Source organism: Ranitomeya variabilis, chromosome 4 (assembly GCF_051348905.1).
Source record: "Ranitomeya variabilis isolate aRanVar5 chromosome 4, aRanVar5.hap1, whole genome shotgun sequence".
Lineage (NCBI taxonomy): Eukaryota > Metazoa > Chordata > Amphibia > Anura > Dendrobatidae > Ranitomeya > Ranitomeya variabilis.
Window position 1 is genome coordinate 258,514,473 of NC_135235.1, and position 22,658 is coordinate 258,537,130.

General features: G+C 43.9%; 2 protein-coding genes across 14 annotated transcripts in view; one reads left to right on the plus strand and one right to left on the minus strand.

Annotated features, from left to right (window-relative positions):
- The window catches only part of LOC143764254 (uncharacterized), a 201,317-nt gene that overhangs the window by 167,095 nt on the left and 11,564 nt on the right, over positions 1-22,658 (plus strand). For 6 of the 12 annotated variants that reach the window (XR_013213130.1, XR_013213131.1, XR_013213129.1 and 3 more), the window contains one exon: positions 9,900-9,931. Coding sequence is in view for 2 of the 12 variants with exons in the window: in XM_077249671.1 (XP_077105786.1) it covers positions 9,900-9,931 (32 nt within the window). In the remaining 10 variants the exon portion in view is untranslated. Of the gene's footprint in view, positions 1-9,899; positions 9,932-11,763; positions 12,179-13,077; positions 14,659-22,658 lie in introns of those variants that run through there. The other 6 variants (XR_013213126.1, XR_013213128.1, XR_013213125.1 and 3 more) reach the window with 3 other exon arrangements.
- CASZ1 (castor zinc finger 1) overlaps positions 1-22,658 on the minus strand; it is a 274,404-nt gene that overhangs the window by 98,293 nt on the left and 153,453 nt on the right. The window contains exon 2 of one of the 2 annotated variants that reach the window (XM_077249667.1): positions 15,278-15,328. The exons of the other annotated variant lie outside the window; for it this stretch is intronic. The gene's annotated coding sequence lies outside the window, so the exon portion shown is untranslated. The remainder of the gene's footprint in view (positions 1-15,277; positions 15,329-22,658) is intronic. 2 annotated transcript variants of the gene reach the window in all.

A 22,658-nucleotide genomic window follows, 5' to 3' on the forward strand; every position in this document is an offset into this window, starting at 1 on the left:
AAAACACACGCTTGGTGAAACAATCCCTCCAAAATGCTTCAGGAAGTAATCCTGATGATCAGCTGTCACCTTTCCTATCAGTACACCCCACCCACACATACACCTCTAAATTGTGCTGAATGTTTGCGTTTTCAATGACGTCAGGCGAGCTGGTACAAATGATCACCAAGCACTCAATGCCAATCTTCAACCCACGTAAATGTGCCGCCGATCAGCAAGAGCAATCCGATTAGTTTGTCAGAATACAAATCATTTGCAGCACATCGTTGTGTGAACAGGTAATACTCCATATAGTTGATGTTGGTCAGTGTGACCACTATATTGAGCTGTATAGAGGAGCTCATTTATAGCTGTATATCAGATCGATGAAGTAACTCCTCTGAAAGGCAGAAGCTCCGAGCCTCTGGATACGTGTGTACACAGAGCGGTGTATACTGTGCACGCCAGCAGGGTGAATGTATACGGCCAGACTCTGCTGCATGGACCAGGATGTGTCCTATGAAAGAAAATATTCTTTCCATTATTGTAAACCCGTTCACTGATAATGGCATCTAATTATTATTATTATTATTATTGTTTATTTATATAGCACCATTAATTCCATGGTGCTGTACATGAGAAGGGGTTACATCAAAATACAAATATCACTTACAGTAAACAAAACTAACAATGACAGACTGGTACAGCGGGAAGAGGACCCTGCCCTTGCGGGCTTACAATCTACAGGATTGTGGGGAAGGAGACAGTAGGTCAAGGGTTGCAGTAGCTCCAGTGGTGTTGAGGTGGCCGTGTAGTCTTAACAGGCTGTAAGCTTCTTTGAAGAGATGGGTTTTCAGGTTTCTTTTGAAGGATCCAAAAGTAGTGGATAACCGGATGTGTTGGGGCACTGAATTCCAGAGGATGGGTGATATTCGGGAGAAGTCTTGGATGCGATTGGGTGAGGAGCGAATAAGCGTGGAGGAAAGGAGGAGGTCTTGGGAGGACCGGAGATTACGTGAGGGAAGATATTGAGAGATTAGTGTGGAAATATACGGAGGAGAAAGATTATGGATGGCTTTGTAGGTCAGTGTTAGTAATTTAAACTGGATACGCTGAGAAATTGGGAGCCAGTGAAGGGATTTGCAAAGAGGGGAAGCAGGAGTGTAGCGAGGAGAGAGATTAATTAGACGGGCAGCAGAGTTAAGGATGGACTGGAGGGGTGCGAGAGTGTTAGAAGGTAGGCCACAGAGGAGTATGTTGCAGTAGTCGAGGCGGGAGATGATTAGGGCATGCACGAGCATTTTGGTAGAGTGTGGGTTGAGGAAAGGACGGATTCTGGAAATATTTTTGAGCTGGAGGCGACAGGAGGTGGCGAGAGCTTGGATGTGCGGTTTGATCTAATCAATTCTTGTCTAATAACGGAGCACATTTCCTTGTGTAACAGTAATGTAACTGTATGTGAGCGATAGTTGTGTGTCCCTCGGTTACATCTTTACCTACAGGCACGGACCAGGGAGGACCATGAGGTCTCCCATCTTCTGCTGCGCACTCTACATCCTTCTGTACAATACGTCTGGTGTCTACAGTTGTTTACAAAGCAAGCGAGCAAATCGTAAGTACTGTCTCCTTGTACTGAGCAAACACCATGGCACAGAGACAGCGTCGTCGCAGGACTGTCACCGTGTATGTGTGAGGCTGGATGTTTGTTTGCTACGGCACAGCAGCCGCTGGCTTTGGATTAGTTTGTATATTCCCCCTCCTTTCCCCTCCATACTTTTTTGTTGTCTGACAAAGCTATCATATTTTCTGTGTTTAGCAGACCATGAATTAACCTTCATACCAGTTACAGGGCTATTTAGTTCCTGCCGCTAGTAATCACCAAACTTTCGTTGTCTGTTGTGCCTTTCTCTAGCAACGAATCTCAATACATGACTGCAGATATGTCAGCACCGCACAGATGAGGCAGAGATGAAAGCATTGGACAGACTGCGGCCCATTACCTGTGACTGTTACCTTAGTAATAAGCTCCGTCATATACATTCCTACTATATATTACTGCTTACTCTTTTAGGAAGCTTTTCCCATACACTTAGAAACATGACCACAGGGAGGTTTTGTGGCAAGACCTGGCTCACTCCTGGGATAAATATTGGGGTAATATTGCAATTTAAGTACGGTAAATCTCATTCTTACTTTGTTGGGGTGCCCATCTATATATTTAACAAAAGTAATAATTGGGAGTTACAGAAACTTGTAAATGAAAGGCGACGCTCATTTCAGCTGCCAGACCCCAAAGATGACTTCTGAAGTGCTAGGATAGATAAGCAGTCTGGGTCTTTGAAAGCAAATTACAATCACATATATACCTTTAGTATTTGCAGCAGATTTTTCAGAATTTTGGCAGGGAAAAATGCTGCCTAAAATAAGCACTTTTTGGCATCATTTTTTGCATGCCTTTTTTTCCCCATTCATTTCAATGGAGGAAAAACGCTGAAAGAACCGACATGCTGCAGATATGAAAAAATGCAAGTAAAGTAAGCAGCACTTTGCTGGTACTGTAAAACGCTGCAGATAAAATGCAACCTGTGAATAAGCCATTTCTGTTTTTTCAGGCGGTAGAGCAAATTAATCCATGGTGACATTATCGGGGGTGCCTACAACGTAGACTAGCAAATGGCAGCACAAATCCTATCATTGTTAAGTGCTACATAATATATCAGATGAAAACATAAAAAGGGTGTTTTCAAGTTTAAATACTAGGGATCTGGTAATATATGAAAATCCCAGAAGCCATGCATCCACACTACGCTGATGATTTACAGAGACGCTTGCATTTACGTTATTTAAATAAGCCGTACTACCTGATTCTATACTTCACTGGTGGAAAAAACATTAGTGCCCCTTATTGACCCCACCAGAGAAAAGTGGGTCACTATATATTACCAGGCCAAACACTCTGAATAAACAGAGTGCTTTTATAGATGCTGTGCAAAGACACACACACAGCATGATGCTGTCTCATTAAAGCAACTTATTGTTCCTCCTACTCTACCGTAATGTGCCGAATCTAAGCTCTCAGACGACGGCCATCATGGCTCTCTGAGCTTACAATATGGCCTCTGTGAACCACTACAGTGTATGTATGAATGTATCTATACATGGCCAAAAGTGTTGGCACCGTAAAATTCTTCCAGTCAAATATGGTGGAGGTTCAGCAAGATCTCTGTAGATGGACTTACAGCCTTGAGATTGATATTGTTCATCAATTTTGGTTGTGAAGTTCTCAGACAGTTCTCTTCTTTGTGTTCTCCATGCATAGTGTGGCACATACCAACACACAATGCAAAGATTGTGCCACATATTTTATATATACAGTGGGGGAATTAAGTATTTGATCCCTTGCTGATTTTTGAAGTTTGCCCACTGACAAAGACATGAACAGTGTCTAATTTTAAGGGTAGGTTAATTTTAACATGGAGAGATAGAGTATCAAAAATAAAATCAAGAAAATCACATTGTATAAATAAACTATCTGGATTAAAGGGATAATCCTTCAAAATTAGAAAGTTGCATTTTTTTTTTTTTACAGTTGTCATATTTCTGATATGTTTTAAACCTATCAAGTATAATATGTCATGAAAAATCAATCTCCAAATCGCTGGGAATTGTTGAACTGTTCCAGAGTTATTACCACATAAAGTGACACTGGTCAGATGTAAAAAATGTGGCCTGGTCACTAAGGGGTTAATTTCACAGTTAACTTTACACCAACATCTAGACATTTGTATCAGGCACCTACTAGCACCGATTAGTAGAATTATTCTGAGATTGCTTCTTAACTTTCCCCTTAATTAGTTTCAGATCGTCTTTAGTTTCTTCTCTCCTGAACAATATTCAATCCTTACACATGTAAAAAATCATTCTAATTTAAAGAAGTTATCCACTACTATAACTTTTTTTTTTTTTTTCATAAATCTTGCTATTATGTGCCACTGAAAACATCTACTGTGTTTATTTTAGCAATAATACCTTTTATCGTGCTGGATCCAGCTCTCATGGGGTTAATCGACAACTTCCTTTCTCCTGACTTATTGTGCTCTAATACTACAAGTTCCATGATGCATTGCACTCGCCTATAACTCTGCACCTGGCACACCCACTCCAAAACACACCCCAACCCCTCCCTCCTCTCCCCCCTCTATCTTCAAAAAGATTTGTGATGTCATTTCTGTCCAACCTCCTCTTTTACATTTGTCCAACCCACACTCCATTACACACAGATAGATGGATGGATGGATAGATAGATAACAAATAGATAGATGAATACATACAGATATATCTATATATCTATGTCTATTTCCATAGATATGTCCATATCCATGTTTCTAAACCCCTTCACCCCTGGAGCTTTTTTGTTTTCGTTTATCACTCCCCTTCTTTCCAGAGCCATAATTTTTCCGTCAATATGGCCATGTGAGGGCTTATTTTTTGCGGGACAAGTTCTACTTTTGAACGACACCATTGGTTTTACCATGTCGTGTAACAGAAAATGTGAAAAAAATTCAAAGTGCAATGAAATTGCAAAAAAAGTGCAATGCCACACTTTTTTTTTTCCCCGCAGCATGTCACTTCTTTTCTGCAAAACCGCAGATGTAAAAAAGATCTGCAGTTTTGCTGCGGATGTGGGTCCGAGAAACGCTGCAGTTCGGGAGGAGGGAAGTGTGTGGGCGGAATGTGGGCGGTGACTGTGTGCGTGTATGTGTGTGCTGGGTCTGCGGGCTGTTTGGGTGTGTGCGGGGCTTTTCGGGTGGGTGCCTGGCTGTTCGGGTGTGTGCAGGGCTGTGCGGGGGGTACATGTATAGGCATCATCCGATGGGACTACAAGTATGCAGCATCCAATCTGCAGCTAATTCAGATGTAATCCGGACAGTGGACACACCCCTACGCTATCCATACATCTATCAATAGATAGATCTATCCAGATATATCTATAGATAGATATGAGTAGATAGATGTATGCATCAAAACTGCATCAAAACCGCACCAAAATTGCATCAACACTGCACCAAAACCGCACCCAAAACGCAAAAAAACGCACCAAGAACTGCATCAAAACCGCACCAAGAACTGCATCAAAACCGCACCAAAAACTGCATCAAAACTGCATCAAAACCGCACCAAAAACTGCATCAAAACTGCACCAGGTTTTGATGCAGTTTTTGATGCAGTTTTGATGCTGTTTTTGGTGCAGTTTTTGCGCAGTTTTGATGCAGTTTTTGGAAATAAATAAACTGAAAATGTGCATGATTTGAATGGAAACGCTTGAAAAAACGGATTCGGAGGCCGGATTCATCATTTCACATCTCAGTTTCATACGTTTTTCGCCGGATCCATCGCTGTGGGTTTTTTCGTTGGACAGAAAAATCCTTCCTCTGTATGTGTTATCCATCCGGCGGAAACAGCTTTTTTGACAGATCCGGCAAAAAAACGGATTAAACGTGTGGCCATCAGGCGCAATCCGGCACTAATACAACTCTATGAGAAAAAAACGGATCCGTCGAAAAAAACGGATGCTTTTTTTTTTCAAAACTCGCCGGATTGTGCCTGACGGCAAAAACCTGATGTGTGAAAGCAGCCAGATATATGGATAGATACATCTTTGTATCTATAGTTATATCTATCTATAAATATATCGATAGATATATCTATAGATATATAATAGAAAGGCCGATGTTTCTAAGGCTACTTTCACACTTGCGTGTTTAGCAATCCGTCTTTTGGGGGAAAAAACGGATCCTGCAAATGTGCTCGCAGGATGCGTTTTTTTACCCATAGACTTGTATTAGTGACGGATCGCGACGGATGGCCACACGTCGCGTCCGTCGTGCAACGGACCCGTCGTGTTTTGGCGGACTGTTGGCACGAAAAACGTTCAAGTGAACATTTTTTTGTCCGTCGCGTCCGCCATTTTCTACCGCGCATGCACGGCCAAAACTCCGCCCTCTCCTCCTCGGACTTCAGAATGGGCAGCAGATGCGTTGAAAAACTGCATCCGCTGCCCACATCGTGCACAAATTTCACAATGTGCATCGGTACGTCGGCCCGACGCATAGCGACGGACCCGTACCGACGCAAGTGTGAAAGAGGCCTTAATGAGCGTTTAATTTAATAAAAAAATGGGAAAAAAAACGGCCTGGGCTCCCACGCAATTTTCTGCACCAGAGGGGGAAAGCCGACGGCCGGGGGCCAATATTTGTAGCCTGCTATGAATATCAGCTGTCTGCGTAGCTTTTACTGGCTATTAAAATAGGGGGAACCCCCCAAAAAAATGACGTGGGGTCACCCTATATTTTATAGCCAGAAAGGCTACGTAGACAGCTGCGGGCTGATATTCATAGCCGGCTACAAATACCAGTCCGCGGCTGCCCCAGAAATGGCACATCTGTAAGATGCGCCAATTCCGGCACTTAGCCCCTCTCTTCTCACTCCCGTGTAGCGGTGGGATACGGGGTAATAAGGGTTTAATGTCACCTTGCTATTGTAAGGTGACATTAAGCCGGGTTAATAACGGAGAGGTGTCAATAAGACGCCTATCCATTATTAATCCAATACTAATAAAGGGTTAATAAAACACACACACACATTAGGAAAAAAGTATTTTAATATTCTTCATTTAACCATACTTCAGCACCTGCAAAAAACGTAAAATAATAAACCGTATACTACCTGTCCGCCGTAGTCCAATTAATATCGAGTGTCCTACGACGATTTCCCCTATAGAACAGTGACATCGGGTGATGTCACTGCTCTATAGGACCTTCAGTGACACACTGATAGGAGCCAATGGCTCCTGCAGTGCATCACTGAGAGGTTACTATAGTTCAAAGTCTCACTTTATGGCAATTGCTGCTTGGGAACATTTCTCACACAGCAATGCCATTAGTGAGACTAGGGACTATTTTCTCACAGGGGCGTAGGAATACATTGTGAGGAATACATTGTGGAAGGATACCTTCCATCATTGTATTCCTGGAGCCCCTAGAGAGCAGTCGCATCAGCTGATGCTCCTGCTTTCCACGGGAGATTGTCGAGGGACACTCGTTTTAATTGGATTTCTGCGGATCAGGGAGTATAGTGTTTGTTTATTATTTTAATATTTTTTACAGATGACACTGGCTTTGGGGATCAAGGTGACAAGTGATGGTATGTACTCTGTTATATGTACTGTATGTCTATATGTATGTTGTATGTACTGTATGTATGTACTGTATGTGGCATGTTGCATGTCGTCACATGTTGCATGTTATCGCATGATGCATGTCGCCGCATGTCACATGTTGCATGTCGTCGCATGGTGCATGTTGCATGCAGCATGTCGTCGCATGTTATCGCATGATGCATGTCGCCGCATGTCACATGTTGTCGCATGGTGCATGTTGTCGCATGATGCATGTCGTTGCATGACGCCGCATGTCACATGTTGCATGTCATCGCATGGTGCATGTCGCTGCATGGTGCATGTCACATGTTGAATGTCGTTGCATGGTGCATGTCGTCGCATGTCACTGCATGTCTTATGTTGCATGATGTCACATGTTGCATGATGTCACATGTTACACATGTGTGTGTGTGTTGTATGTATGTACTGTATATGTGTATGTGTTTTTTTTGTTTGTTTTTTTTTTTTACATTCAACACCTTAGCCGGATGATGGGACTACTACTGTCCCATCATTGGCTAATGTGTCACTCACTGTCACTGTAGCTGGCAGAGCCTGATGGGACTTGTAGTCCCATCGGACGATGCCTGCACACAGAGACACAGCAATGACCCCCTCCGCAGCAGACCCCAGCGCCGGCAAGCAGACCCCCGCGCTCGCACATCACGTCGTGATCGGACGTACACATCCCTGCCTAGCCTCGCCCGCCCACAGCACAGCCCCGCCCACAGCCCAGTCACTCTTGATGAGTGACTGCTGACTGTGAGGCTGGGTCACGCCTGCTGCTGACGTCACGTCAATTTCCAGAGTCTGGAAATTGATGTGACGTCGGCGGAAATAATCGGCGGCTGCAGCCTGGGGGGTCACGTGACCCGGACTCAGCCGCTGGAATAGCGCCGCTCACACGCGAAAACGGCAACGGAAGGTATTTGCACAATTCATTAGGGGCCCCGGGGGGATACATTGGGGGGTTAATTGAAAGTAGTGGACAACCTCTTTAACCCCTTACAACCGCCGATACACTTTTCACGGCAGCAGTTTAAGGGTACTTATTCCTCAGCGTCGTTTTTTAACGGCACTGAGAAATAAGGTTATAGCGCCCCCCAACGTCGGAAATTCTCCAGGGACTCGGCTACGGGGGTTAGAGAACATGATACGAGTCGGGTTTTACCGACCCCAGTGTTGCGATCACCGTTCACGGAATAACTGACACCGCATCAACAACAAAAATAAAGTCTGATTTCTGATTTCCCATTTAATTTGCTAGAGCATATCTGAGGAGAGAGAAATGGGGTCCCTGGACCCTGCTGCATCACCCAGTCCTGTCCCCCGGCGGACCCTGCTGCATCACCCAGTCGTGTCCCCAGGCGGACCCTGCTGCATCACCCAGTCCTGTCCCCCGGCGTCTTCTTCCGGGAAGAAAATGGCCGGCGCATATGTAGTGTGCCTGCTGTCAACAATTGGAATTTTTTTCCTATTGGTTCATTTTGATCACTGTGACAGACCCTATCACAGTGATCAAAATAAAAAAAATGCTAAATCAAACCCCCCTTTAACACCCCCTTAATTAGGTAAAAATAATAAAACAAAACAAATGTATTTATTTCCATTAGGGTTGGGGCTAGGGGTGGAATTGGGGGGTTCTACTTTATAGGTACATCAGGGGGTTTCCAAACGCGACATGGCGCTCACCATTGATTCCAGCTAATTTTGCGTTCATAAAGTTAAACGGTGCTCCCTCTCTCTTCTGAGCCCTGCCATGCGCCCAAACTGTGGCTTTCCCCAACATGGGGTACCAGCGTACTCGAGAGAAATTGCACAACACATTTTGTGGTCCATTTTCTACTGATACCCTTCCAAAGTCAGTGTTTTGTGAAAAAAGTAAAATGTTCATTTTTTTTTCCTTCCACATTGCTTTAGTTTTCGTGAAGCTCCTTAAGGGTTAATAAACTTCTTGAATGGTGCTGTTTTTAGAATGGTGTCACTTTTTGGTATTTTCTGTTGTATTGACACCCTAAACTCACTTCAAATGTGAGATGGTCCCTAAAAAAATAGTTTTGTAAATTTTGTTTGAAAAATGAGAAATCGCTGGCCACTTTTAACCCTTAATATCGTTAATTTTTTTTAAAAAAAAACTCGGTAATTCGGTGATACGTTATGCTGTTTAGGATAGCAGTGGGAGCGCTGGAATGCTGTTACTTGTCTTTGCCTTGTGTAATTAAAAATGGGAGTTTTTTAAAGGGGTCTGCAAAGAATTAAGTGTGTGATTGTTGCCGGTCCCATCGCTGATCACAAGAACGAGGTCCTGTGTCCCTTTGAATGGAGTGGCGGTCAGTGCTATCCCATTCACTATCTGTGGGATTGATGGAGAAGGCAGAAGACTCATCATCGCCTTCCTACCTCAAACATCTATCCATTTACTTAGAATAAACTGCTTCACAAATTTCATTCCTTTCACCATCACCTAATTAGCCCCATTGTAACTGGTAAAATGTGACTTGTATCTCTTCTCTATCTGGGCTTGTATCCCACAATAAAGGCCAACCGGAAAGTATTTCTGCCTAGCGGGAGGGGGCTATTAGTGTCTGAATAGAGCTAAAAGGAGATAAGCAGCTGCAATTATCACAAATTTTCTATAATATTTTGAGTCTCCATTATGTAGTAATCTTTAATTCTGTGTTTTCCAACCTCTTCTCCACAGGACACCGCTGAAGAGCAAAGAGAAGAAGCTATGTATGTATAAATCAGTGGAATTTCCATACTAATTCTCCTAATAACTACACAAGTACATCGTCTGCTTAACACAAGACCCTTGTACAAATATCCTAATCACCGCACCATTTTCTGCTTCCATCGAGTGTCCGATGTAGCAATACCAACATATCAGTATGATTTTGGGGGTTTTTTTCTCTGCAGATTCTGGCTTCACAGGTTATGGGACTATCACCAAGTCACCCAGGAACGGCCATTGCATCCTCCCTATAATGAAACTCGGGAGCAATACGTGACCCAATATGGGCGCTGCTCCTCCAATTCTTGGTAGACATGGATATAGAAATGATCTGTACTGGTCACGTAAAATTCAGTTAAACTAAAAAGTCTCCTAGATATCCATGTAAGTAGGATCTTGGGTTCACCAGCTGCTGTTGCCCGTGTCTGGACTTACACGCTGTGATCCGACTGGTAATAAAATTGAGCACTTTTTCTTCCCATTAGTCAAAATGAGAAATCTCCCCATTGTAGGAACTTCATCAGCAGATAGACTGACGTGTGCTGTTCAAAACAAGTATCAGGTGGTTGGCTGAAAAAAGTGTAAATTCTCCAAGCCTTTATTGGCAGGAAGCCTCAGCTATAATCTCTAACGAGTACCCTGCAGCCTAGACTTTACCTGCACAGAGAGAAGTGAAGTAGTAGCGCCGTCCTCCAGTGGAATCAGGCTGAGGAGCCCGGCCATGGATAGGGGCAGGTATTTAGGATCCATGACAATGAATAGTAAAGGTACCTTCACACTGAACAACTTAACAACGATATCGCTAGCGATCCGTGACGTTGCAGCGTCCTGGATAGCGATATCGTTGTGTTTGACACGCAGCAGCGATCTGGATCCTGCTGTGATGTCGTTGGTCGGAGCTTGGAGGCCAGCACCTTATTTCGTCGCTGGATCGGTGTGTGTGACACCGATCCAGCGATGTCTTCACTGGTAACCAGGGTAAACATCGGGTTACTAAGCGCAGGGCCGCGCTTAGTAACCCGATATTTACCTTGGTTACCAGCGTAAAAGTAAAAAAAAACAAACACTACATACTTACCTTCCGCTGTCTGTCCCCCGGCGCTGTGCTTCTCTGCACTGTGTAAGTGCCAGCCGGAAAGCAGGGCACAGCGGTGACGTCACCGCTCTGCTTTCCGGCTGCTGTGCTTACACAGTGCAGAGAAGCAGAACGCCGGGGGACAGAGAGCGGAAGGTAAGTATGTAGTGTTTGTTTTTTTTTACTTTTACGCTGGTAACCAGGGTAAACATCGGGTTACTAAGCGTGGCCCTGCGCTTAGTAACCCGATGTTTACCCTGGTTACCCGGGGACTTCGGCATCGTTGGTCGCTGGAGAGCGGTCTGTGTGACAGCTCTCCAGCGACCAAACAGCGACGCTGCAGCGATCGGGATCGTTGTCTGGATCGCTGCAGCGTCGCTAAATGTGATGGTACCTTAAGAATCTCCGAGCAGCCACTCACACTGGCAGGCATGATGCCCTAGTGTGACCTGCGGTGTGCTCGCTCTGTGTTCCGATTTCAAGGCCACTGCCTGGAGCTGCCAGACAATGATTGGGGATGGCTTTGAAGTCAGAATAGAAGCCGAAAGCTAAACAAGCAGGATGGTTGAATTAAGGAGGGGGTTTAGCCTGGATGGGAGAAGAGGGTGGATGCGTATATATTTACAAAAAAAGAAAATGACAGGACAAAAGAAAAGTGGTTCACAGTTGGGCATCAAAATGTAAAGACAAAAAGAAAACCAAATAGACCCAAAGCAGGACACAAAGCAGGGCTAATGTTAGGACGTGCCTTCTGTGCAGGAGGATGATGGATGTGTTGCCGAGGCCTGCAGGACCTGAGCATGTTACATCACAACTATCTGCAGATCCACCCGTTACCCCTGACACCAGCCAGACCAGAGGAAACGAGAGGTCTCACAGCCCGGACTGCGAGAGATCTCTGAGAGCTGTTCCCTACCCCACACTTGGGGGCTGGACTGTGCACCTGCTAAAAGGCTCAATTTGGTAGAATTTTTATCATTGCTTCTTTTTCATTCTTATTCAAAATATATTTTTAGTTTATACAAATAATACTTTTTGGATCACATAATAATAAACTCAGGATATACTTAACTTTTGAGATAAAAAGGCGGATTTGAACAGTGAACTTAACATGTCAGAAGTTTTCTGAAACTTTAAGTTTTGAGCAGTGGCGGTCTGGGAGCGCCCTGTGCCGGCTGTGAGATGTGAACTACTGAGTGGCGTACAGACTGCTATACTAGCAAATAGATAATGGCTGCACTCAAGTTTATTGTGCTAAAGCAAGGAAATGTGCAATACATGAAATGCGAACAGCATAATGGCTTGTGAAATTTATGAAAAAACACATGAGATATTTAGCACAAGATTTGGCCAAAAGTTGTGAGCCCATTCACCAAATGAATGAATTGGTGAATGGGCTCACAACTTTTGGCCAAATCTTGTGCTAAATATCTCATGTGTTTTTTCATAAATTTCACAAGCCATTATGCTGTTCACATTTCATGTATTGCACATTTCCTTGCTTTAGCACAATAAACTTGAGTGCAGCCATTATCTATTTGCTATGTAAGACTTTTTGGTTATGCACCAGTTCAGACTAGATGGCTGTTCAGTCAGTTTTTCTATATTTACTACAGACTGCTATACTAGTTCCCACTTGTCAGATTTGCAGGCTGTACTCTTTTAAAACTTTGTACGATCAATATTTGTCCATATATTTTCTGAAAGGGTATGAAGTAGCTTTCCCTAATAAGTCAGTGCCTAATTCCTCTCAGAATCCTGCCCCGTTGTGGGTCCTAGCAGCTGAACCCCTACACCTGAAAACATCTGACATGTCAGAAATCTGAATCCACAGCTACATGTTAAAGAGGTGATTAAAGATTTGACAAATAGGCAGCGCCGTGACAGCCTACAGGTAGAGCGTGGTACTGCAATACTAGAATAACCTAGACATTACCTGCAGACATGAGTGCACTGTGTTTCTAGTCTGGAATTATCATTGCCCTGTTTTGTTTTTTTTTGTTTTTCATGGGAAAAAAATGCAGTGCTTTACAGTACCACTAAAGTAAATGAGATTTCTGAAATTTCATGCAGTTGCACAGGTTTTCTGCTGGTCCTGCTGTCTGCTTGCCCTCCTCCGGAGCTTTTTCCTATGCCAGTTTGTCAGGATCGGGGGCACGGTGTTGCCGGATTCATCACTGTGTGTGGACTCATCACCATCCACCCTATGGAAGGGAAGAGACTACCAATATACCAGGTCCAACATGACTTGTGATGAATCATAATTTTGAAGATTATATTAGGTGTAGTTCTTTTTCAATTGGACTGTCTCACCCGTTGGAATACCTTTATTCCACTGGCTGGTTGACTTGTTGGACTATATTACCTTAATCTAAATTTGAAGGGTCCTCCTAGCACCATCATGCATTAACGGATGCTAATTTCTTATGTCTTCACTCTGCCATATTGTTTTTCCTTTATTGATTTTAAACAATGCAGTTCTGTATTGTTTTATGTGTCACTTTATATTGCAACTTAATAATTCTTTATATATTAGCATTTATTCGAGCACTGTCACTTCACTCATAGGTTTACTTTACATAATAAACTTTGGACTTGTTTCATTCTTGCACTGTCACTTTCACCGCTTGGCACTTTCAACTAATATCCATATTGGCTTCATTTTTACCTTTCTCATTGCTAAGTAGTTTTATTTGTTTTTCACTCTTTTTTCAAAAACCTTTTCCATTATTATTTATTATTCGGTGTTTACCTTCCATATTCCCCATTTCCACACCATGCCAGCGGATGTGTGCATGTGTGTGTCGTCACATCTCCACTCACTTCTGGGAGCGCTTGATTCTGGTTCCGCGTGTGTTCCAGCGAGCGCATTCCCGGAAGTGTCCTTATCATATGGAGAGGACTGAGTACCGCATGCGTGGCAGCGTCCACGGCTGACACTTATAGGTACGGTATATGCACCTTCCATTACGGCAGTCCCATTGGCTCCTGCTTTCTTTATACAGCCCTCCACGACACGCCTCTGGTAAAAGGTAAGGGCGAAACGAGCGTTGGGGCGAGGGGGAACCACTGGACCACACACATTCCTCATCCTTTACAATTTCTGCTACAGCTCCTTAAACTCAGGTAATATATACCTCTACTTTATGTGTAATGGTGCATCTGGCTATAATTATTTGTAGGGCCGCAAGTGTGATACTGGGTATTCTGATGTATTGATGTTTTGTGTCTTTTATATTTATCAATAAATGTTAAATTTTAATTTAAAATTTTGCTTCTCTTTATGTAGTCTGCTGTCTAATTACAGCAACACTTCTTGATGTCCTAACTGAAAACTTCTGACATGTCAGAAATCTGAATCGCCGTGACAGCCTACAGGTAGAGCGTGGTACTGCAATACTAGACTAACCTAGCCATCACCTTCAGGCTATGTGCCCACGCTGCGGATTTCTGTGCGAATTTTTCCTCTCAGCTTTTGAAAAATCCGCAGGTAAAACACCCTGCGTTTTACCGGCGGATTTACTGTGGATTTCCAGTGTTTTTTGTGCAGATTTCACCTGCGTATTCCTATTGAGGAGCAGGTGTAAAACGCTGCGGAATCCGCACAAAGAATTGACATGCTGTGGAAAATACAATGTAGCGTTTGTGCGCGGTATTTTCCGCACCATGTGCACTGTGGATTTGGTTCCCCATAGGTTTACATGGCACTGTAAACTGGATGGAAAACTGCTGCGAATCCACAGGCAAATCCGCAATGTGTGCACATACCGAAGACTTGAGTGCCCTGTTTATTTTATTCATGGACAAAAACGCAGTGTTTTACAGTACCACTAAAGTACATGATATTTCTGAAATTTCATGCACTTGCTGCTTATTTTTTCATGCAGATTTTGAACCTTCAAAGTATTTTCAAGTCTGCCGCATGTCAATTCTTTCAGTGTTTTCACCCATTCAAATGAATGGGGGAAAAAAGCAAGTCAAAACACTCTCAAAAATGTGAGTATTTCACGCAGCGTTTTTCCTGCCAATATCTTGGTGTTTGCAGCAGAAAAATCAGCTGCAAATACTAAAAGTGTGCACATATCCTTACACATCTACCATGCCAACGACAGCTGCCTCGTGCCACGTCCACCCGAAAGTAGGGCAAATATGGGACCGACTCTTTTTGACCAGGTTTGTATTGGTTTTTGTTTCGACATCAGGCAGCAAGTTGTTATAAAAGAAAACTACAGTACACTGGTATGTATGCAGGACCAAAAGTCACTGTTCTTACCTTGTAAAAAGACGCCCCAAACCCTTTCACTGCCCCAGCCTTCACTTCATCCTAATTGAAGTAAATGAGAAGAAAAACAAAGGCTTTAGCTGTATATCAGACACTAGATGTTTTCCACAGTGTATGCAGTAACATGTGGTGAGCAGCAGCGCTACAGTGTCAGCTGCAGACAAGACTCCTAATGTAACAGGTGTCGGGTGTACAGCAGATGTACACAGCGGAGGACGTCGGTGAGTAGGAAGCATGTGCCACACAGATCTATAGGAGGATGCCTGTGCCACACAGATCTATAGGAGGATGCCTGTGCCAAGAAGCTGACGTTAAACGTGTGCACCTACTGTGGATAGAATGGGCACTTGATGGGAGGGTAAGGAAGAAGGGGTGCACAGGCTAAATGTATACAAATATTCACATTTCTATAAAGCCAGATTTTTTTATGTAATTGTACACATAGTACCAATGGATTTTGGCACGAGGAATATCTGCAACCTCACTGAATGGTGATGTCATTTGCACAGTTTCTAAAGTCTTTCTATTCATCCCCAGTCGTCTTCACACTCAGGAAGAGGCCACTGAATTATTTACCGCCATATGTTGCAGAGATCTGACAGGAAAACTTTAGCTCCAAGTAGAGGGGGATTCACTGCTAAATTTATAGCAGCAAGTTAGGTGTCAATTGTTGATAATTAACTAATCCAAACCCTCATCCTTCCAGAACGGATCTCTTGAATTATGTGATCTACAGTATCATTCTGTTTTAGCTGAGCAGATCCAAAGAAGAGAAATCTAACTCAGTGTTCAAAGTCACACTGTCCCCTGCTGCCACACAGGAACAGAAGGAAGAGGATTAAAAATTCTCTTTCTGCCGCTCTCACTCCTCTTTCTTTTCGCTTATTTGGAGTTTTGAGAGCACGTTTCCATCCATAAACTGCCCTTCATGAGTGGGGGGAAAGGCTTACACCGTCTCCTACTATCCCAGACACAGGAGCCATGTAACACGGACATTGTATGTAATTGGTTAGAACGTCTGGGCAGTGATGAAAGCTGACCTTTTTTCCCCTTTTAAAATGAGATTTTCCCAGTTTATAACTAATGTAAACAAACTTTTTTTTTGCCTTCCTCTGGATCAACATGTTAGGGCAAGTTACGTTAGGATATGGGTTGAACTAGATGGACTTAGTCTTCCTTCAACTTTAATAACCATGTTAATAACTATAACTGGTATAAACAGAGTCTTATTTATATAGCCCCATTGATTCCATGGTGCTGTATATGAGAAGAGGTTACATCAAAATACAGATATCACTTACAGTAAACAAAACTAACAATGATAGACTGATACAGAGAGGAGAGGACTCTGCCCTTGCAGACTTACATTCTACAGGATGGAGACAATAAGTCGAGGGTTGCGGTAGCTCCGATGGTGTTGAGGTGAACGTGTGGTCATTACAGGTTGTAAGCTTTTTTGAAGAGATGGGTTTTCAGGTTCTGTCTGAAGGATCCAAATGTGGTGGATAACTGGACGTGTTGGGGCACAGAATTCCAGAGGATGGGGGATATTCGGGAGAAGTCTTGGAGGCGATTGGGTGAGGAGCGAATAAGCATGGAGGAGAGGAGGTCTTGGGAGGACCGGAGATTATGTGAGGGAAGATATTGAGAGATTAGTTTGGAAATAGATGGAGGAGAAAGGTTATGGTTGGCTTTGTAGGCCAGTGTTAGTAGTTTAAACTGGATACGCTGGGAAGTTGGAAGCCAGTGAAGGGATCTGCAAAGAGGGAAATCAGGAGTGTAGCGAGGAGAGATGAATTAGTCGGGCAGCAGAGTTAAGGATGGACTGGAGGGGTGTGAGAGTGTTAGAAGGTAGGCCACAGAGGAGGATGTTGCAGTAGTCGAGGCATGAGATTATTAGGGCATGCACGAGCATTTTGGTAGAGTGAGGGTTGAGGAAAGGATGGATTCTGGAAATATTTTTGAGCTGGAGGTGACAGGAGGTAGCAAGAGCTTGGAAGTGCGGTTTGAAGGACAGGGCAGAATCCAGGGTTACTCTGAGGCAGTGGATTTTTGGGACAGGGGAAAGTGTGATTTCATTTATTTTGATAGATAGATCATGTAGGGAAGATATGCGAGATAGAGGAAAGATAATGAGTTCAGATTTTTCCACATTGAGCTTGAGGAAGCGAGATGAGAAGGAGGATATGGCTGATAGACACTCTGGGATTTTGGAGAGCAGAGAGGTGACATCTGGGCCAGAAAGGTAGATCTGAGTGTCATCAGTATATAGATGGTACTGGAAGCCATGGGACTTTGAGTTGTCCCAGGCCAAGTGTATAGATTGAGAAGAGAAGGGGTCTTAGGACAGAGCCTTGAGGGACACCAACAGAGAGATGGTGGGAGTTGGAAATGCTAAATGTGTGGTTAAGGTATGAGGAGATCCAGGATAGGGCAAGGTCTTTGACATCAAAGGAGGAAGGCATCTGTAGTAGGAGACAGTGGTCAACTGTGTCAAAGGCAGAGGACAGGTCTAGAAGGAGGAGTATAGAGAATTGTCTGTTAGCTTTGGCTGTAAGTAAGTCGTTAGTAATTTTGGTCACGGCAGTCTCAGTGGAAAGGTGAGGATGGAAGCCAGATTGTAGGTTGTCGAAGAGAGGAACGTTCAGCGTGGCCATGATGCTCAAGGAGTTTGGAAGCAAATGGGAGCAAAGATATGGGGCGATAGGTGGACATAGTGCTTGAGTCAAGGGCTGGCTTTTTGAGGATAGGTGTGATTGTGGCATGTCTGAAATCAGAGGGGAAGGTACCAGAAGTTAGTGATAGGTTGAAGAGATGGGTTAAGGATGGGATAATTGTAGTGGTGAGATTGGGGAGGAGGTGGGATGGAATGAAGTGTGATTTTGAAAGAAGATGAGCAAGCTCTCCTTCAGTGATGTTTGAGATGGAAGTTATGGGGCTAGGGCATTGGTCTGGTATACAAAGGGGTTGTGGTGGTTTGTCAACAGAGACTTGCCTTATTTTGTCTATCTTATTTGTGAAGTGTGTGGCAAAGTCCTCGGCAGAGATGAGGGAGTTGAAAGTGTTGAACAACTGTTTGGGGTTGTAGGATAGGGAAGATACAAGGGATGTAAAGTAGGCCTGTTTAGCTGAGGTGAGAGCTGATTTGAATGTGAGTGTAGCTTGTTTGAACGAGGTGAAGTCGTCTTCTGAGTTTGTTTTCTTCAAACGCTGCTCTGCAATTCTAGCTATTTGGTGATGCTTTTTAGTGATGTTATTGTGCCATGGTTGTCTATTGATTTGTTGCACTGTGCCATGCACGACAGGGGTGACCGATGGAAATGTTGGAAGTCAGCCATGATGATGGTGGGAATGTCAGCAAAGAGAAAGTGAAGAAGCCAGGTGGAGAATTGGTCAATAAAGGCAGTGGCAGTTTGAAGAAAGGATAAGGCCAAGTACTCCACCATGTCTGTTGTCAGAATGTGGAGTGTGGGTGAAGATGAGGCTGCCATAACATAGCGAAGTGTTAGGAATGTTTTGTTGAAGGCCAGTAAGGTGAAATTATGAGAGGTAAAGAGGTTGTGAATGACATGGAGTTTCCTGCAGATGGAGTGGGCATTCCAGAGAGAGAGAGCAGGGTGTTTGGTGTGGAGGGCTCCGATTTGAAGTGGGAGAGATTTGTGTACTTGACATGTGCTTGCGAGCGATAGGAGGGGGAAAATAATGGGAGGTATGAGCTGTGGGGATCCTTGATTGGGAGATATGTCACCAGCAGTGGTGAGAATCAGAGGGAGATTGGTTGGTTTGTTTTATTTAGTAGGAGAGATTTGATGTTGAGGAGTATGTCAGGTGGGGAGGTAAGAGGGATGGTGTGATTAATGATTGGGTTGAGTGTGCTGGTGTTTGCAGATAAGGAAGTAGAGTGAGGAGTAATGATGTTGAGCCTGATAGTGTGCATGCCAGCATGGTGAGAGCTAGAGAGGAAGGAGAATATCGAAATGTAGTATATTTACTAGCAGTGTGTAGTGTTTCCTTCTGGTGCCATTTCTGGTAGTATTTCTGCTGCATCCTTTTAGAGACATCCTTCTGGAGACAGACCACGGTCAGACAGACCTAGGCCACTACATTTATACCACACTAAGTGCACAGGAAATTGGCCACATGTGATCAGGAGGGAGGGCCAGCACAGAGACTGATCACACACAGGAGGGACAAAGCGGTGCTTTTGCATGCGAAACGCGCGTCGAGGGTCTCCTGCATCTACACCCTGGGTCCCCCAGCTCTGCCCCCAGTAAGCTCTGCCCTTCTGGCGATGTTTTTGTCCAGCGGTATTATTGATTTCTACATGACTACTGATGGCAATCTTACCATAGTACCTTATGCATTGTCACTTTACTTAATGGATTGATATATCTACTTACATGGGCATGTGCAATGGTGGACTCTTCTGGGCATATCTGTGTCTATCCTGGTCTTTCTTCTATTGTGGTGTTATGATTTTTGTACTCACTTGAGATTATTGTTAATAAAGTATATATATTTTTTACCTAGTTGCTCCAGCTTTTCTCCTTCTTTGCGTATTACTAATCAGGAGGCAAAATGCAAAACACAATAGACAACTAAAGCCACATGTAACCAAAAAAACATTAAACTAACAAAAATGAAGGGGAGAAAACAAAAAACATACCAGTGATGACAGACAGATGCAGGGTGAGTGGGGACAAGAAACATGGGTGAAGAAATTGCAGCCTTATATATAAGACTAAACAAATATATCTATCATCTCAGCATCAACACTTCAATTATACATTTTATTCAACTTGCCTTGTGGGTAGGCTCGCACTGTCAATCCTTCACACTTGGGAAACTCTTAAGGTACCTTCACACGAAACGACTTTGTAACGATATCGCTAGCGATCCGTGACGTTGCAGCTTCCTGGCTAGCGATATCGTTTAGTTTGACACTCAGCAGCGATCAGGATCCTGCTGTGATGTCGCTGGTCGCTGAATAAAGTTCAGAACTTTATTTGGTCGTCCGATCGCCGTGTATCGTTGTGTTTGACAGCAAAAGCAACGATACCAGCGATATTTTACACTGGTAACCAGGGTAAACATCGGGTTACTAAGCGCAGGGCCGCGCTTAGTAACCCGATGTTTACCCTGGTTACCAGCGTAAAATGTAAAAAAAACAAACAGTACATACTTACATGCGTCCCCCGGCGTCCGCTTCCCACACTGACTGAGCGCCGCAAAGTGAAAGTGAAAGCACGTCACCGCTGTGCCCTGCTACTGCCGGCGCTCGCACAGTGCAGGAAGCGGACGCATGTAAGTATGTACTGTTTGTTTTTTTTTTACATTTTACGCTGGTAACCAGGGTAAACATCGGGTTACTAAGCGCGGCCCTGCGCTTAGTAACCCGATGTTTACCCTGGTTACCCAGGGACCTCGGCATCGTTGGTCGCTGGAGAGCGGTCTGTGTGACAGCTCTCCAGCGACGCTACAGCGATCGGCATCGTTGTCGCTATCGCTGCAGCGTCGCTTCGTGTGAAGGTACCTTTACACTAGGACACAGTAGCTACTCCCCCATTGAACACAAAAATGTAGGCCCTTCTGGTATCTAACACTGCCAATTTCATCAGTTTCTATCTTGGGAGTTAAAAAGGGTTGCAGAGCAAAAATCCAGCTTGGCCTCATCTATGTATGCCAGTGAGTGACTCTGTCTTTTGGGAGAACACAACAAACAGAAATGCTTTAGTCAGTGTCCTTCCATTACTACCATGACAATAGTTAGACAAGTAAAGATATCCCTGGATAAACACATCAGCCAGAAAATCTGAAGAAAGGCCCGGATCCCTCACACACTGATAGATTACATCAGAGTAATAAAAGCAGAACGTAACTTTCTACAGGTTGTAAGTGTAGATCCAGACAAGGAGGAGGAGTGTGCTACAGGACACATGGCAGCTGCTCACTATATATTAGAAACCATATTTTCTCGTCCCATCAGAGGTGCACACATTGGTTTTGTCAAATTTGTTCTTCCCCTCATGTCTTTCAGTCGTGGCTTATCAGTGATGCAAGTAGAACAACGCCAATTTACTGAGAATGCGTAATCCTAAAATCAGATTGGGGGATTTTATGAGGCAATATGACCTTGCTTATGTCTCCATTAAAGCTATAGAAACCTGTTCTTGTATGCGGTGTTCCCAGTACATATTTAGACAGATAACACTAATTGCACTTGACATGTCCTCTTAAGGATGGACTCCCTCCTCCCCAGCTCCTCACAGCCCCCTCCCTACAGAGTGCCAATGACTGAGATCTGCATTCCCTGACAATACACCACCAGCACAAAGCGTTACCAGTGACCGGAGAAACTAGGACCAGCAACCCATCCTATTACCCACACACCCCTGACATAACCGCACATCACCACCATGTCTCATACAAACAGGACTCTCAGCTCATTATCCCTTATCCTTACTACTGGGGCTTAAAGGGCAAAATAAATGTTCCCAGTTTAAAGAGCAGATCACTTCCTTTCAATATTCGTAGAACTTTGACATGTGCCTATAACACAAGTACTACATTTGCCATCATGCCCTGCCAGAAACATTGGAACTTTACAGTTTCAGAAGAGCTCTACAGTTTAATAGAACTACAGGTCCCAGCACGGCCCAAGAGCCACCAGTTGGAGAGGACTACTATGGAACGAGCAGGTCTAAGACCAGTACACAGCATCACTGCATAAGGGTACCGTCACACAGTGCAATTTTGATCGCTACAACGGCACGATTCGTGACGTTCCAGCGATGCATTTACGATATCGCTGTGTCTGACACGCTACTGCGATCCGGATCCCCGCTGAGAATCGTACGTCGTAGCAGATCGTTTGAAACTTTCTTTCGTCGTCTAGTGTCCCGCTGTGGCGGCATGATTGCATTGTGTGACACAGGTTGTATACGATGTGCGCACAGTAACCAACGGCTTCTACATCGCAAATACGTCATAAGTATCGCTGGAGCGATACTTATACGACGCTGCAACGTCACGAATCGTGCCGTCGTAGCGATGAAAATGGCACTGTGTGACGGTACCCTTAGTTACAAAGAGATGGGAGAAAAGATAAACATATCAAAGTAGTCATATACCGGTAATCATCTGTCAAAATCACACTTCTTGTCTGTGTCCATACAACATACTGAACTCTAGTGGTTGTGTAGGCCCAAGCCAAAAAGAAAAAAAAAAAACAGACTGTCTGCAGACTTGATTCATGTCACCATTAGAAAGCGTCCCCTGTCAAAGACACAGAGCCACTAACTCTCAGCCTTTCTTCCCTGCTACCCCTTCTTTTTATTTTTTTTTCGAGCCAAGCAACTGTGCATTTATTAAT